The sequence below is a fragment of the Nilaparvata lugens genome, chromosome 4, assembly GCF_014356525.2.
Source record: "Nilaparvata lugens isolate BPH chromosome 4, ASM1435652v1, whole genome shotgun sequence".
In the NCBI taxonomy this organism is placed as follows: Eukaryota; Metazoa; Arthropoda; class Insecta; order Hemiptera; family Delphacidae; genus Nilaparvata; species Nilaparvata lugens.
Genome location: NC_052507.1, coordinates 31787077 through 31802410, shown reverse-complemented (window position 1 = coordinate 31802410; position 15334 = coordinate 31787077). Strand labels below are relative to the sequence as shown.

The window sequence follows — 15334 nt, the reverse complement described above, 5'->3', positions numbered from 1 at the left end:
TATAAATCACAATTTTGCCCACTTAAAGCATTGTAAATCATTGTACAATCATTTAAAAGTAATTTAAAAATGATTTAAATCTACTTTGAAATGCTTTAAATTGATTTAAAAAGTACATGGATCGATGATTCCAAATGATTCTGAAGAACTTATTCAATCATTTGAAAGTAGTTTATAAATCACAATTCTGCCCACTTAAAGCATTGTAAATCATTGTACAATCATTTAAAAGTAATTTAAAAGTGATTTAAATCTACTTTGAAATGCTTTGAAGTGATTTGAAAAGTACATAGATCGATGATTCTAAATGATTCTGAAGAACTTATTCAATCATTTGAAAGTGATTTCAATGATTTTCAAGTAGTTTATAATCACAATTTTGCCCACTTAAAGCATTGTAAATCATTGTACAATCATTTAAAAGTGCTTGAAAGTGATTTAAAATTACATTTCAAAGTACTTTAAACTGATTATTTTGCTGCTTGGGTAAATTGAGATATTGAAATATTTAAGATTCACCAAAAAACCAGAAACTTCAAGAAACGTGTCTTACTATAAAATTCTACAAAACAAAAATTGCTATACCACAATATAATATAACTCTACAACAGACATCAATAATTATAATATTGTATTGCTCATGCCTTTTTCAATTTATTGAGGTTTTTTGGAGTAATCGTGCCATAGAATCGGACACAGGATATCAGCTGCTTCTTGTTGTCTTGAAGAACTTCGAGAAGTGACAAATCGAGTCTGTACTCGCCATATGGAAGGGCAGGTATGTCGATGAAATCATGGCTGATAGTCCAGTTTTTTAATTCACAAGTGTTCTGTTGAAAAATGATTCAGTTTAGTCGTCACAAGTTTATATAAAAATAATAGTTAAACAGCATGCGATTGAATATCCATAATCAGTTTACTTAATACTGTATACTTGTACTAAGAAGGGCCTGATGAGATCAATTTTACTGTATCACAGCTATTATTCATTTATTTATTACAATATTACATACATAAAGTAAGTAACATTACACATATGCAACAAACATATATTATTCACTAGCCGTCAGGCTCGCTTCGCTCGCCATATCCGTCTAGCCAGGGAGCTCCGCCCCGTGGACCCCCGACTGGATCGTCCAAAAATGAGAACAGCGGGCTCGCTTCGCTCGCCTGCATGTAGACCTCAACGGAACCTCTGTACCGAATTTAAACGTATTATGTCAATTTGATCTCGAAAAACCCCTGTTACTATATCGGCGTATCTTTGGCGAATAAAATTCTTCCACCTCAGCTAAACCTGTGTACTGAATTTTTTTAAATATATTTCCATCAATTATTGAGAAAGGTGAGGAAACGCAGAAAAGCTGAGAAAACGCTAATTTTGGGCGTATCTTTGGCGTTATTTCAAATTCCTTGTAACACAACATTATTGCACCTCAGCTGAGCTTTTGTAGTAAATTTGAACATTTTCTGTTTATTTGTTCTCGATAAAGCTGAGAAAACGCTAAAAAACGCAGATTTTGGGCGTATCTTTGGAAATTTTTCCAAATCCGTTCTTATTGCGCCTCTAAAGGGTCAACTGAACACACCTACCAAATTTGAAATGTAATGTCATATTTTTATCATATGTTAGAACGATCCAGTCGGGGGTCCAGACTAAACGTCTGGCTGAACGGATATGGCGAGCGAAGCGAGCCTGACGGCTGGTAATATGATATTCCCAGGAATAGCTCTGATTGAAGTAGCAGTACCCAATCAATTTTTCCGCGATAAATCAGGACCTCCTAAATGGGTATTCAGGAGGTACTGGATAAATTGGTATTTAGGAGGTCCTGGATAAATTTATTTCAATCTTCAACTTGGTGCCAACCTAACATAGTCAACCCAACTTAATGCCAACCTGACAAAATTTTTTATTTAGTTACCAGAACAACTGTTTCGAAGAGGTACTCTCTCTAGATTATAGTTTTATATTAACATAAATGGTATGGACATTTCAATTCTAATTTCAATATATTGGAATAAGAAGAATATACATGCTAGAAGACGAACTTTAAACCCTTAAAAACCACCCTTAGAGTTAAAATATCGCCAAAAGATTTCTTAGTGCGCCTCTAAAGGGCCAACTGAACATACCTACCAAATTTGAACGTTTTTGGTCCAGCAGATTTTTAGTTCTGCGAGTGAGTGAGTGAGTGCCATTTCGCTTTTATAGATATAGATTAGCTATTTCATTGTGATATTTACTATCAATAGTGAAAATAAAACCTTCTATGATCGAAAAATATGGTAGAAACTATAATACAACTCGAAAACCAAGGGTTCACTAGGAGATATTATGCATTTTTATTGTTTTTCAAATTTAATCACTTCCGATAATTCTGATTTTTTTTAAATAACATGTGAATACTCACCCTCTTCATTGGGCAAACGTATGTTGAGTCGCAATTTTCAATTAGGCTCTCTACAATGTTCTTGCCGAATTTTAATATGAAATCACAGGCCTTTAATTCAACATCAATTACATTATTATACCGACCATTTGTGCCTTTGATAGCTGCCACGCCTCTGAGCTGGACAAAATTATAAAATGAGTTAGGGCCAAGCCATATGTAGCGTTCTTCAGACAATTCGGCAGGATAGGAAGCCTCGAACTCTTACTCCCAAACAGGAGGAGAGCTTCCTGCCCTGCCAACTCGACTGGAAATCGCTTCATGTAGCTTGGCTACATGAAATAAACGATATAGAAGGCTTAAGTTTAGTACTATAATATTTAGTTCTTTGATATTGATAAAATTAATAAAAATCTTGTCAAAAGGAATAGTTTTCGTATCAATATAAACATAGTTACTTAGTAGACTCATTCTCTAGTAGGGTACTTTGATGTGCTTTCACTCACTTTTGCATCGTCATCCAGATCAACTGCTATTGTGAGAAGACCATTGCAGACGAAATGTGTTCTATTTAACTTCCTTACTTTCATGAGCTCAAAAAAACTTACTGATCCTCTTCTATCACAATTAGTCACATGTTTTAATGCGACATCATAAGGTCCCTGCAAGTTAAAAATACATTGCTAATAAAATAATTTTTGGACTTGCTGACATGACACAATAATGAGTAATGAGTGCAAAAAGATCACCAATTATACTCTATCCAGACTGAGCGCTGGAAGATTAAGCCGACTCTCGCTCCCTCACGCGCAGGCACACTCGCCCGGCCTACCTGCGCCATTCATATACTATGTATACTGCTTAGTATACAGGTAGACAGACCGTCCCTTTACTCATACACACAAAAGGAGACTGCGCTTGTGTATGTGAGTAGTAGAAGGGTCGGCTTAATCTTTCAGCGCTCATCGCAGTCTGGACAGAGTATAGTGATTGGTGCAAACAAATGTCAGAATAATGCCAATATGACTTGTAACGACGTGTTTTGAGACACAGTCAGATGAGTGGAATAATATCATATTAGATCTATTTCTGGTCTCAGTCTATACAGGGTAGATGAAAAGTCCGAGAACGACTTTATATCTCATACACAAAGGTAATTTGATGGTGGATCCTACTCAAATTGAAAATACTACTTTACTAGGTATGACTTCAAAAATCTGGTCCGCCATCTTGGATGCAACTTTTTTTTTAAACAGGAAGTTGGTCATGTAATACATGATTTTGATACGAAATTTGAAGAAAAAATGAATGGTAAAAACCGCACATCGATATCTCAAACCGTTCAGAAGATATTCACATTATTAATCAATACTATTCAAAGCAGAAAGGAGAGAAGAAGGTATGATAACGGCTTAGTTAGTATCTCATAAAAGATTGTGTTTCCAAGGTGGGTGTGATTAGGAATCCTACTCAAATTGAAAATACTACTCCACTATAAAAATCTGGTCTGCCATCTTGGATCTGCCATATTGAATGCAACTCCATTTTTAAAAATAGGAAGGTGGTCATGAGATACATGATTTGAATAAGAAATTTCAAGAAAAAATGAATGGTGAAAACTGCACATTGATATCTCAAACTGTTCAGGAGATATTCACGTTATCAATAAATACCACTTATGTATTCCATTTCTGATATGCATGATATTGATTAATAATGTGAATATCTTCTGAAAGGTTTGAGATATCGATTTGCCGTTTTCACCATCCATTTTTTCTTCAAATTTCGTACCGAAATCACGTATCTAATGACACCTTCCTATTTGAAAAAATAAAGTTGCATTCAATATGGCATATCCAAGACGGTGGACCATATTTTTAAAGTGATAGTGAAGTAGTATTTTCAATTTAAGTAGGATCACCGATCACACCCACTATCAAATTAACTTTGTGTATGAGATATTAAGCCGTTCTCGGACTTTCCACTCACTCTGTATATATAAAAATGAATCTCTGTGTGTATGTTTGTTCCCTATAGACTTGATAACTACTTGACAGAACGGCACGAAACTTTGGGAATATGTTAAGTGAATATTGGGGATGGTTTCTGACCACAAATTTTAATAGGGGTGCTATAATAATTATTATTTATTAATCCATTCTACAGACCTATGTTTTCGAAATTGTCGGCCGAGCGGCTATTGAAGAACAAAAAGTTGATCATGATTCAAGATCTTTTTGTGATAATAAGATTCAGCATCTGATGATATCAGCTATAATAAACACGTCACCCTGTGATGAATTGTGTACTGGTATTAAAACGGTAGTTTGGAGTTGAAGTGTAGTTGATTGCTACCAGCTGTAGATAATGGTTTCTCAGGAGACTTATACAAATAATTATCATTCCCCTATAATATTGAGAAACTGGAAAATATTAAAAAAATATATATATATTCACCTCATGGAAGAGAGTTGTTCATATTGCATTCATGAATCACTGAAGCAGGGGCGGTCTGGCCAGATCGGCTGGTCGGGGATCCCCGAGGGCCCCGAGGCCCCCAAAATGTAAGGCTTGCTTTTGCAAATTCACTTGGACTTTAAATGTTTTTCATAGTAACAGAAATCCAGGCAATAAATGCTCAAATGAAGGTATAGAGGGAAAATTTTAGAACAAAATTTTCAACTCCACAGCTCTTTTGAGGATAGTAAGAGGATTGACATATCAAAAGTCCTCACCCCCAACCAACTGTCCTAAAGGGGTGGGGGTGGTTTGAGAGTACCATTTTTTTTATTTTTTGAATATATATCAGAAACTATGCATCTTATGAACATTTGTATTCTGTGCAAATTTGAAGCAGTTTCAGTTTACATAATTACCAACAAGAATGTGCTAATTACGAGATTGTAGAGCATTAAATTATCTTTTATTTCATGTATAATACGACTACCTCAAGTATTCCCATACGACTGTTGCAGCAGTTTTAGTTTTGAGTGTCTTTGTTTGGTAAGAAGTTTAGAAACACCCCTTGTGTTGAGTTCCGGAGACGTTCAATAGGTACTCAATATGAATGTTCATACTGAAGCACACTGCCAATTCATGACGACAGAATAGTGTGATATTCAAAAAAAGTCACTTGTTGCAAATCTTGAGATTTGACCCTCAAAACTAAAACTACTGCAACAGTCGTATGTTAATACGTGAAATAGTCGAATTATACATGAGTGACATGAGTAGTATTTGATTACTCATTTATTGATTGATTTTTTTCGTGTTTTAGATTTAAGATTTTTTCAGGAGAAAAGACTCTGATATTAGAATAATAATTTCGTAGTTGGACTTTAGTGAGAAAATATATAATTTAGTGAGTGAGTAGTATTTTTGCAGCGACAATAAGATTCTGCTAACTTATGTCTAAACGACTCTGGGAACCAGCAAATTCAGGGATATTTGCTAGTTCTCACGGATGAGGCGGCTCCATGAGGCAAGGACAAGGCGGATGTTTGGTAGCCTGTAGATATTTTCACAGAGGAATACTGCAGACCTGGCAAGTACCCGCTTGCCGAATCTCGTGAGAACCGACTCTTACAATAGCAGCAGTTAGGCCTTCTGGCACACTGACGTGGAGAGGGGGAAGTTTTCCGGACGGAAAGCTTCCAGTCGTTAAACAACCGAGGTATCGAGCGGATCAAAATCCAAACCGTATTGCAAAAAGTTAAGTTATTTTTCCGGCATTATGATATACGTGAGTGTCCTGTGGTTTGGGATTACGTTGGGAGTGATAGCTGTGGGTAAGTGTCAAAATTTCTAGCTCCTTATAAAACATTTTCACCCGGCCGAGACCCTAATTAATAGAATCATTGTTGTAGTAAATTTCTAGCTAGCAGAATCTTATTGGAAGGTAGTTTTTGAAGGAATAATATTTTGATAAAATGTACTGCATATTTCATTCTTTGAATTTCAAGTAATTGACATAGCCTAATAAATGAGAAATTCTTTAGGTAATACAATGTTGTTGTCTATCCAGTTCCCATGACTCCCTTGAAGTAGTAATAAGATATCTTCAACCCCCATCAAGGGCGGTTACAAATGAAATGGAAGATAATTTAATGCTCTACAATCTTGTAATTAGCACATTCTTGTTTCATCAATTGTTGAAAAGTTGTAAAACTTGGAAGAGTGAAAAAATGGAAGAAAAACTGGTTTTTCGAAAATGCATCACTTTAGAACAGAAATATGTCGAGAAGTATCAGATTTATCGAAAACCTCTACCGAACAAAACTTGTAGGAAATTTATTAAGCTTCATTTTTGTGTAGTTGATCATGTCAATAGAACGCATTGTTTCCAAGATATAAGCATGTGTGTAATAAGTGGGAAATACAACTTTCAAAGCACCCTCATCCCTTTAGCACATGATGTAGGGGGTTGGAGTTTTTTATATGCTCCAAAATAGTGTCAACAAAGCTGCAAAGTCGAAAATTGAGTTCCAAACATTCCCTCCAAATTTCATTGTCAACTGATCTATTGTTGCTGAACAGAAAATTTCACTCTCAACACTAAAACTGCTGAACAGTCGTAGGGAAATGCGTAGAATAGTGAAAATATAGGCTACATCAAATTGGAGATAATTTGCTGCTCTATCAGCTTATAATCAGAACTAATTTTTCATCAATCGTTCAAAAATTATAAGGCCGAAAATATGAAAAAATTGGAGACAGAAGTGCTTTTTCAAAAAATGTCTCACCTTCAAGAGCGGATACCTCAGAAACTATGAGAGATATGGAAAAATGTAGGAGACAAAACTTGTTTGTAATTTTGTAAACTTCAAGTTTGCACAGGATACAAATGTTCATAAGATGTATAGATTCCGAGATATATGCGAAAAATGAAAAAAATGGTACTTTCAAACCACACTCACCCCTTTAGCACAGGTGGTAGGGGTGAGGACTTTTGATATGTCAATCCTCTTACTATCCTCAAAAGAGCTGTGGAGTTGAAAATTGTGTTCCAAACTTTTCTCTCTATCATTTTTGTTGACTGGACTACAAGGTAACAAAAAGATATTCAAATCTAAGCAGCCAAAGTGAAGGCTCTTGTGCGCGCATAAACCATAAAAAGTGTACCCGAATCTCATTACCAGACAATAGATGCATTCATTGTCTGCAATACAAACATTTTGCTTATACAAATAAAATATACAAGCATTATCTGCATTATCATATTTCCAACTTATGAATTGTGCCCTGGTTAGTATTGAAGAACGATTTGTTCCGAACCAAGATATTTTGAAAGACTGTTCCTGGCTTACTCCGAAAAAGTTTAAAGAAATGAAAACACTTGACAGTTTTCCTGCAGACGTTCTTTGAGCTATCCCTAAACTGACCAGAGTAGGAATAAGTTAATGAGTTAACTTAAGTTGAGTTTTTAAAGGAAGCTAACACCAAGGATAAAGATGACATTCCAAAAGAAGAGCTAGAAGAATCAGATCTTTCATCAGAGTCAGACTCCGAGTCAGAGGAAGCTTCTTCCGACGAAGCTTAAAATTGTGACGATGGCAAAATTGCGAGCAGTGCATGTTAACTTGTACCGGTATGTGGCCTACAAATTTGTATTGACAATTCCATGCACACAAGTTACATGCGAGTGAGTTTTTTTCTAAGCTGAAAACGCATTTGAGAGCGATGCTTGGACAGGACCTGGCTTCAACCATTGATGAACGTTGAGAGGGATTTGTTTCATAATGTTGTCAAAAACCATATTATTGACGAGCTCGCCAAATCTAGTCAAGAAATGTCTAAAGGACTTTTAGTGTAATTTTTCCGTTCCGTGTAATCTAACAGTCATTGACATCAATGTAAATTTCATAATTATGTTCAAATGAGTTTAATTTTCATCCTTTTTGTCTATTGTCACGTTACTTATGGTGGAATAACGCTTAGCCTCTTGCTTGGCGTCAATCAGTAGAGCATGAGAATTATTTAATAATTATAAAATCTGGTCGTGGTTTTCCTAGGATACAATCTCACTAGAATCTTCATAGGCTCAGACAGGAGCTTTCGCAATAATATAATACTGATAATTCATAGAAATATATATATATAAATATTACTTATATCCTATAGTATTGAGGAATAAAATGAATGGTACACCATGGAAAATTTGATACATATATTAACAAATAGTCTCAAAAATCAGATCAAAGAAAAAATATCTAGAGCAACAAAAATATATGATGAAACAAGAAACGACATCAAATGGAATATCACAGATTAATACTATTTTTGAGTTCTATAGCACGAAACTCTACCATGTGCTTTCACTTCATGATCATATGCATTTATCTGCATGTAGCTTGACATCAACTTGCTGTTGCTTGTCGTTTTGAATAATCCTACTTTTATATATAAATTAACTTCCCAAATCAGATCATGATAAATTGACAAATCAATAATCAAAATATATATTAATTTCTATAGTTTCCGATAAATTTCTTTATAATAAATATATTTATCTCAGGGTGCAAGATTCGGCACCTGATGGAAATAGATAGATCAATTTATTCAATGAACCAGAGCTACATTATATTATTGCAAATTATATTATAGAATCTATGATCATGTGAACATTTGTATTGTTTGCTTAGAACTTAGTATTCCTTTTAATTGGTGTATCTTTTGATATATGAATTGACTCGTTACTATTCAATAAAATATTTCTTATACCATTTTAAAACTTGCACAAGTATTTTTACCAATTTCTTAATCTTCAAAACCTTTTCGATGAGCTAGCTTTTATTTCTTATTTCATTCGAAGCACTGAGGGCGCCCTATCACTATTTCAAATATTATTCACTCACATGCTGGAATTTCTATAAGCTGCTGATGGCGATCCAAACTCCTGGTAGTCCTGGATTATTGGTGGTCGAAGTTGTCTCTTCCAAGGGATTAAAAATATTTAAATGACTTTTGCTTTACTACAGCATCACAAAGTCTTATGAGAAAATTAATAATTCGATTTAACTTTAAGTTATTAAAAGGTACAGTAAGATATTGCACTCTACAATTTTTGGTGACATCTCATGGTAGTGGTTGGCAGGCAAGTGGGCAAGTTCTACCTTCTTTTTCACAATTTTCATTTCCGACTTGCAAATTTACATAAAATTTAAATAATCTGTTACTCAAGGCTCAAATAGTTCGTGCCAATCTATTAAATTATTACTTATATTGAACCTCTGATAATTTATCTGCCTCTGGGCTGTATCCAAAACATAAACTGAACAACAATAATTAATAAATTTTTATCATTTATAGGAATATATACAAATATATTTGAATTGGCTCACTATTACCGCCCATCAATTGCTACCATTTGATTGGTGCATGCAAATTATTATAGTATACATGCGCCTAGGAACCTCCTACTTCCTTAATACATTAAATTATTTTTATCTGGGTTTTTGAGTACATTTTTTACATGCAAAGTAATTTTCTAAAGATTATAGGTTGTTTCTCATATTATAACAATTAGCCATGTGGATTTTTGGTTCCTCTAGTTGCATACCATTCGGTTACAATAAATTTCTGCCAAGGTGTTTGGCTAGATTCTACGTTATGCGACTCAGTCAATCATTAGGTCGCCGATCAATAGATATTTTACACCTAACCTCATATTTTCAATATTTTATATAATATTATATAAGTAGCAAAATTATTTTCATTTCTAATCGGCCGTTATAAATTTAGCCATGATGCCTGATATTATCTAATCTTTAAACGTTATCATATTTGGCAATATTAGCCTATTATTCCACTTAGACCTATACATTCCGTTCAAGTAGGGATTTTTATTTATCCATCCGAATTTTAATTCGTTACACACGCCCCTGAGTTTGAATTCAAAATATTTAGAGAATCAATAATGTTTTTAATTAAATTTCATCCCTTCAACATAGCGACATAATCCATGATTTATCCACCAAAAATACTCTCAAAAAAACACAATAATTCGCAGACCTTATCTGCTTACGCCCCCCTTAGATCTCCATCAAATACAATAACAAATTTTCCTTTTCAACACAAAAAATATCACAAATATACCATCTTAGACACATTTTCTCCTTACAACATAATACAGTACTTTTCAAATTGTCAAAAAACCACTGATTTATTGATAATTAGAAAGACCGGTTTCAGTTATTACACCATTGTCAATCTCTGATAAACTAAAACTAAATACACGAGCAGCAGAATTTATACTAGTAGGCGAGTACTGCTATTGGTCGAGGGCATGAACGCCTGCCATTGGCCTAGCTAGACAGTCTCCTCCCCCTACACGGTGTGACAAAATGGCGGCTTAAGCAACAGAATCGCCATGATAATAAAATTTACTTTCAGTACAAAATAAGAACCAAGAAAACAAATGTGAAAGATAATAGAATAAATATGTAAATGGAAAAACTATTGACTAATGTATGCTTACATGTTTATGATTAAACTAAATTTGTAGTGTTGTACTGGTTGAAATGAATCTGGTCATTTAAACTATACTGGGGATTTTCCTTAATTACTCAATTACTCTTGTTATTCCTAAAGCCTCTAGAATATTCAAAGATCTGCCTTTGTTATTAACATGCAGAAACTCAACATTCTCCTTAACTGTGAACTTGTGATTATTTGTTATCAAATGTTCTGCAAAGTTAGATTCCCCATTTTGTTTATTCCAATCTCTGATGTGTTCTTTAATTCTACTTTTGAAACTTCTACCAGTCTGACCCACGTAACAAGCATTACAATCATCACATTTAAGTTTGTACACCCCGCTTTTATCCCAAATATCAATTCTGTCTTTACTCCAGCTAAATAGACTATTTAAAATCGGTTTGGTCTTGAAAGCAACATGGAATCCATTCCTCTTAAATTCCTCACCTATCTCATCAGATACAAGGCCTAAATATGGGATTGTTATCCAAATCTTCTCCTCACAGTTTGAGCCTACAAAGCTAGAATTGATTGAAATTTGTCTATCAATTTTACTCAATAATCTGTCCACCATACTTCCTTCATACCCATTTGTGACAGCTATCTGTTTAATTTCAGTGATCTCAATATCAAAATCATGATTGCTCATAGGTATTGTTAGTGCTCTATAGACCATGCTATTGAAAGCAGCAAGTTTGTGAGAAATAGGATGACAAGAATGAAGAGGAATGATAACATCAGTATGGGTTGGTTTTCTGAAAATGGAAAACTTGTGAAAAACCAGTGCTATGATCTATTCTTAAATCTAGAAAATTCAATACACAATCCTGTTTTACCTCTACAGTGAATTTTATACTCTGATGTAATCCATTCAGATAGGAAAGAAAATTGTCTAGTTATCTGTTACTTCCTTCCCATAAGCAAATAATATCATCAACATATCGAAACCAGTAAACAATTTTATCTTTGAAATGACTATTTTCAATGATTCTACTTTCTAACTTATCCATAAATAATTCAGCTAGGAGTGGTGAGAGGGGTGACCCCATTGCCAACCCCTCTCTTTGTTCAAAAAATCTATTGTTAAATTTGAAATAATTATGCTGAGTGCATAACTTCATCAATCTTATCAATTCTTCTCTGAGTGTATGATCATTTATAGAGGCTTTCATTATTTCCTCAGCTCTTTCAAGACTTTCTCCCACCGGAATATTAGTGAATAAATTAGTAACATCAAATGACACAAGTTTATAAGATGATAGAACAGGAATATGCTTTATATTGTTGACCAACTCCAATGAATTTCTAATACTAAACTTTGGTTGAAAACCTGTTAATGACCGAAAGGTGCTATTCAGTTTGTGAGCTAATTTGGAGCAGGGAGAATTAACAAAAGATACCACTGGTCTTATAGGAACATTAGTTTTGTGTAATTTAGGTTGACCGAAAAGTCTAGGTGGATATGGATTCATAACTGTTAGATACTTAGTTTCTTTCTTGTTAAATAATTTGGTGGTGGTGTTCAACTTATCTCTAATCAAGCTATTGATTTTGGTGGTGGGATTGGAGTTAATCTCAATAAAATTGTTATCTGCAATGAAATGGTTTACCTTACTTAGATATTCGTCCTTATCCTTTATTACACAGATATTATTGATCATATACTGACTAAAGCACGCTGGGCACAAACAATACTTCACAACCTGGATAATCCAGGGATATTTTTCCCATAGGTCAATGACTCATGGAGTATTATTTGTGAGAGTGCAGAATATAAAATACACGTTAATTGATTTGTATTGTGATAATTTGAATGCTATGTTGCTTTGTAGTTTGATGTATGTCTTTATTTGACTTCAAATCAGCTTATTATGGCGTTCCTTAGTGTATCATTTCCTCTATTTTGTGCTGGCATAGTGTCAACATGTGATATCATTGAATTTTCAAATCATGCATCTTTGAATTGATTTATAATTTTAGGCAATTATTAGGTGACTTACCGCTATCTCCTTCCACAAAGCTGAGCCTCCCATGCCCACTAGACACAGGTAAAGTGTGTACTGTGATAGAGTTGCCATTCCCGGAATTCTATTGCCTTTTGAACTATTGAACTTTCATTGGTGTTGAACTGTAGAATTTGAAAATTGATTCTAAAAGTAGCAAGCCTTATACGCCACAGCAAATAATCAGTTAGACTATCAAGTACAACAATAGATCATGTAAACTTGGAACCATCATGTAGCATATTATTGAATATTCTCGATGAATAATAAAAATGATACTCGACTTTTGTTTTGCAATCATGATTAAAAGCAAATATTCGTTGAATCTGGCTTTGTGAAGTAATTAATTTCAGGAAACATCCATACACTATAATCATACTAAATAATGAACGTAAGTCACGCATAGAGAAGCTACTGGGCAACTATCACAACACTGTTTTCTTTTCTGAAATTTTTAATTGATATGTCGAAGCAAACTCAAGTTTCATAGTTATCAGGACACAAAAGCGTTCGATAGTTATTAGGATCTCAGAATTATACTTATAATTATAATTATTGGAGACATATTATGTATTTTGAGAGGTTTAAAGATTTGCTAAGAATTTGCTTATCGATAAATTTCTGTATATTTGGGAAAAAATATTGTTCCTGTATCTAGCACAATTTTTTAAATTAAATTAAAGAGATAATAATGTGATCAGAAATACAATGTGATTTAAATGTATGTCCAATGTATCGGTGAATGTAATAGAGCTGCCTTCCGGAGAGTGGAGCGTGCTCGACACCACCCCCCCCCCCAACCAACAATCACCAACTCATTGGGTGGGTGAGGGTACCTCGCCAGAGCAGTCTCAAGGCTTTATATGGCAAGCATCACGGAGATCGTCCATATCTCCAGTTCTAATAATAATATCGAAACAAAATTAATGTCCATGTCTTCCTCACATCATTAGATAGCCAATATTTATTCAAAAGCCAATGAATTGATTGTCTCTATTGTTCCATTGTATAATCACTTTCTTAAATTTCAGCAATTTAATACCTCTATAAATCATCTTTGCCTTCCGTGAGTTTTGAGAGACAATTGATGTGAATAAATAGAGATGAAACAACTACTTTTCCAATACATTTTTCATTTTTGGAAATTATTACTGAAAATCGAATCCTCTTCACTCCAAAAGTTATCCAAAGAATAATTCGTTACCCGTCCTCTACCACGACCCTATTGGAAACTCTGTTGTGGAAACTAATATTTGTGTACCAAAAAACGTCCACCAAAATTTATAAGCTTTTAGTAAGAAAATGTTCTGATATAAATAAGAACCCCGCCTCCCATTGCAATAAATAATGAGAGTAAGAATTCAAACAGTTTGGTAAAAAAGCAATGATATATGTAAAACCCTCCTCCCTTATCCCTCCAATATGAGTTTACATTCTCCATGATACTTTGAAAATGCGCATCCTTGGTATAGAGGTGTTTGCTTAATTTTACTTTCTGAATCATAGTAGTATTCTTAAAAATTGTTTCTTAACCTGTGGGTGGATCGAGCTGGAAGAATCAAGGCAAGAGTTGTGGACGGTGGACCCGTCTCTGTGATTCAATCGGACGACGATTTGCTCCCCTTTTCTCGATTTGCTAACACTTCACAATAATTGGTTATTCTAATTGAATAAACTTTTGAATGAACAATCATTTTGATCTCGTGCATTGTCACGATATATATCGTAACTAGTGAGGGGAATCGAGTTCAGGGCTTGTTCTAAAGACGCTTGGTAATCTCTTGATGAGATCTCGGAGTCCAACGAGCAGGCCGGCCACTGAGACGTGATCCTAGCTGCAGGAAATAGACGTTGCCCGAGGTTAGGGACCCGGTGACCAGAGATGAAGCCCGGTGCAAGGGCTCCCATACCTTGCTATCTCGTCCTAGAATAGCAAGAGGACCTCGAGTAAGGCTTGGGAAGGCCTTCCTCGACCTCGAGACGTGATCCGGGCTGCAGGAAATAGCCGGTGCCCGAGGTTAGGGACCCGGTAACCAGAGGTGTAGCCCGTTTCAAGGGCTCCCATACCTTGCTATTTCGTCCTAAAACAGCAGGAGGACCTCGAGTAAGGCTTGGGAAGGACGTTCTCGACCCCGAGACACGATCCTAGTCGCAGGAAATAGCCGGTGCCCGAGGTTAGGGACCCGGTGACCAGAGGTGTAGCCCGGTGCAAGGGCTCCCATACCTTGCTATCTCGTCCTAGAATAGCAAGAGGACCTCGAGTAAGGCTAGGGAAGGCCTTTCTCGACCTTGAGACGTGATCCTAGCTGCAGGAAATAGCCGTTGCCCGAGGTTAGGGACCCGGTGACCAGAGATGAAGCCCGGTGCAAGGGCTCCCATACCTTGCTATCTCGTCCTAGAATAGCAAGAGGACCTCGAGTAAGGCTTGGGAAGGCCTTTCTCGACCTCGAGACGTGATCCGGG

At 35.3% G+C, this 15334-nt stretch overlaps 1 protein-coding gene across 1 annotated transcript; it reads right to left on the bottom strand.

Moving 5' to 3' along the window:
• Nucleotides 1-576: 576 nt before the first annotated feature.
• LOC120351143 lies at nucleotides 577-13191 on the bottom strand. Its single transcript, XM_039427335.1, has 4 exons — nucleotides 12869-13191; nucleotides 2900-3055; nucleotides 2415-2573; nucleotides 577-830 (listed from the first exon to the last, which is right to left on the bottom strand). Exons 1-4 carry the CDS (start codon nucleotides 12944-12946, stop codon nucleotides 639-641), a joined length of 585 nt encoding a protein of 194 aa, XP_039283269.1. The 5' UTR covers nucleotides 12947-13191; the 3' UTR covers nucleotides 577-638.
• Nucleotides 13192-15334: the final 2143 nt, after the last annotated feature.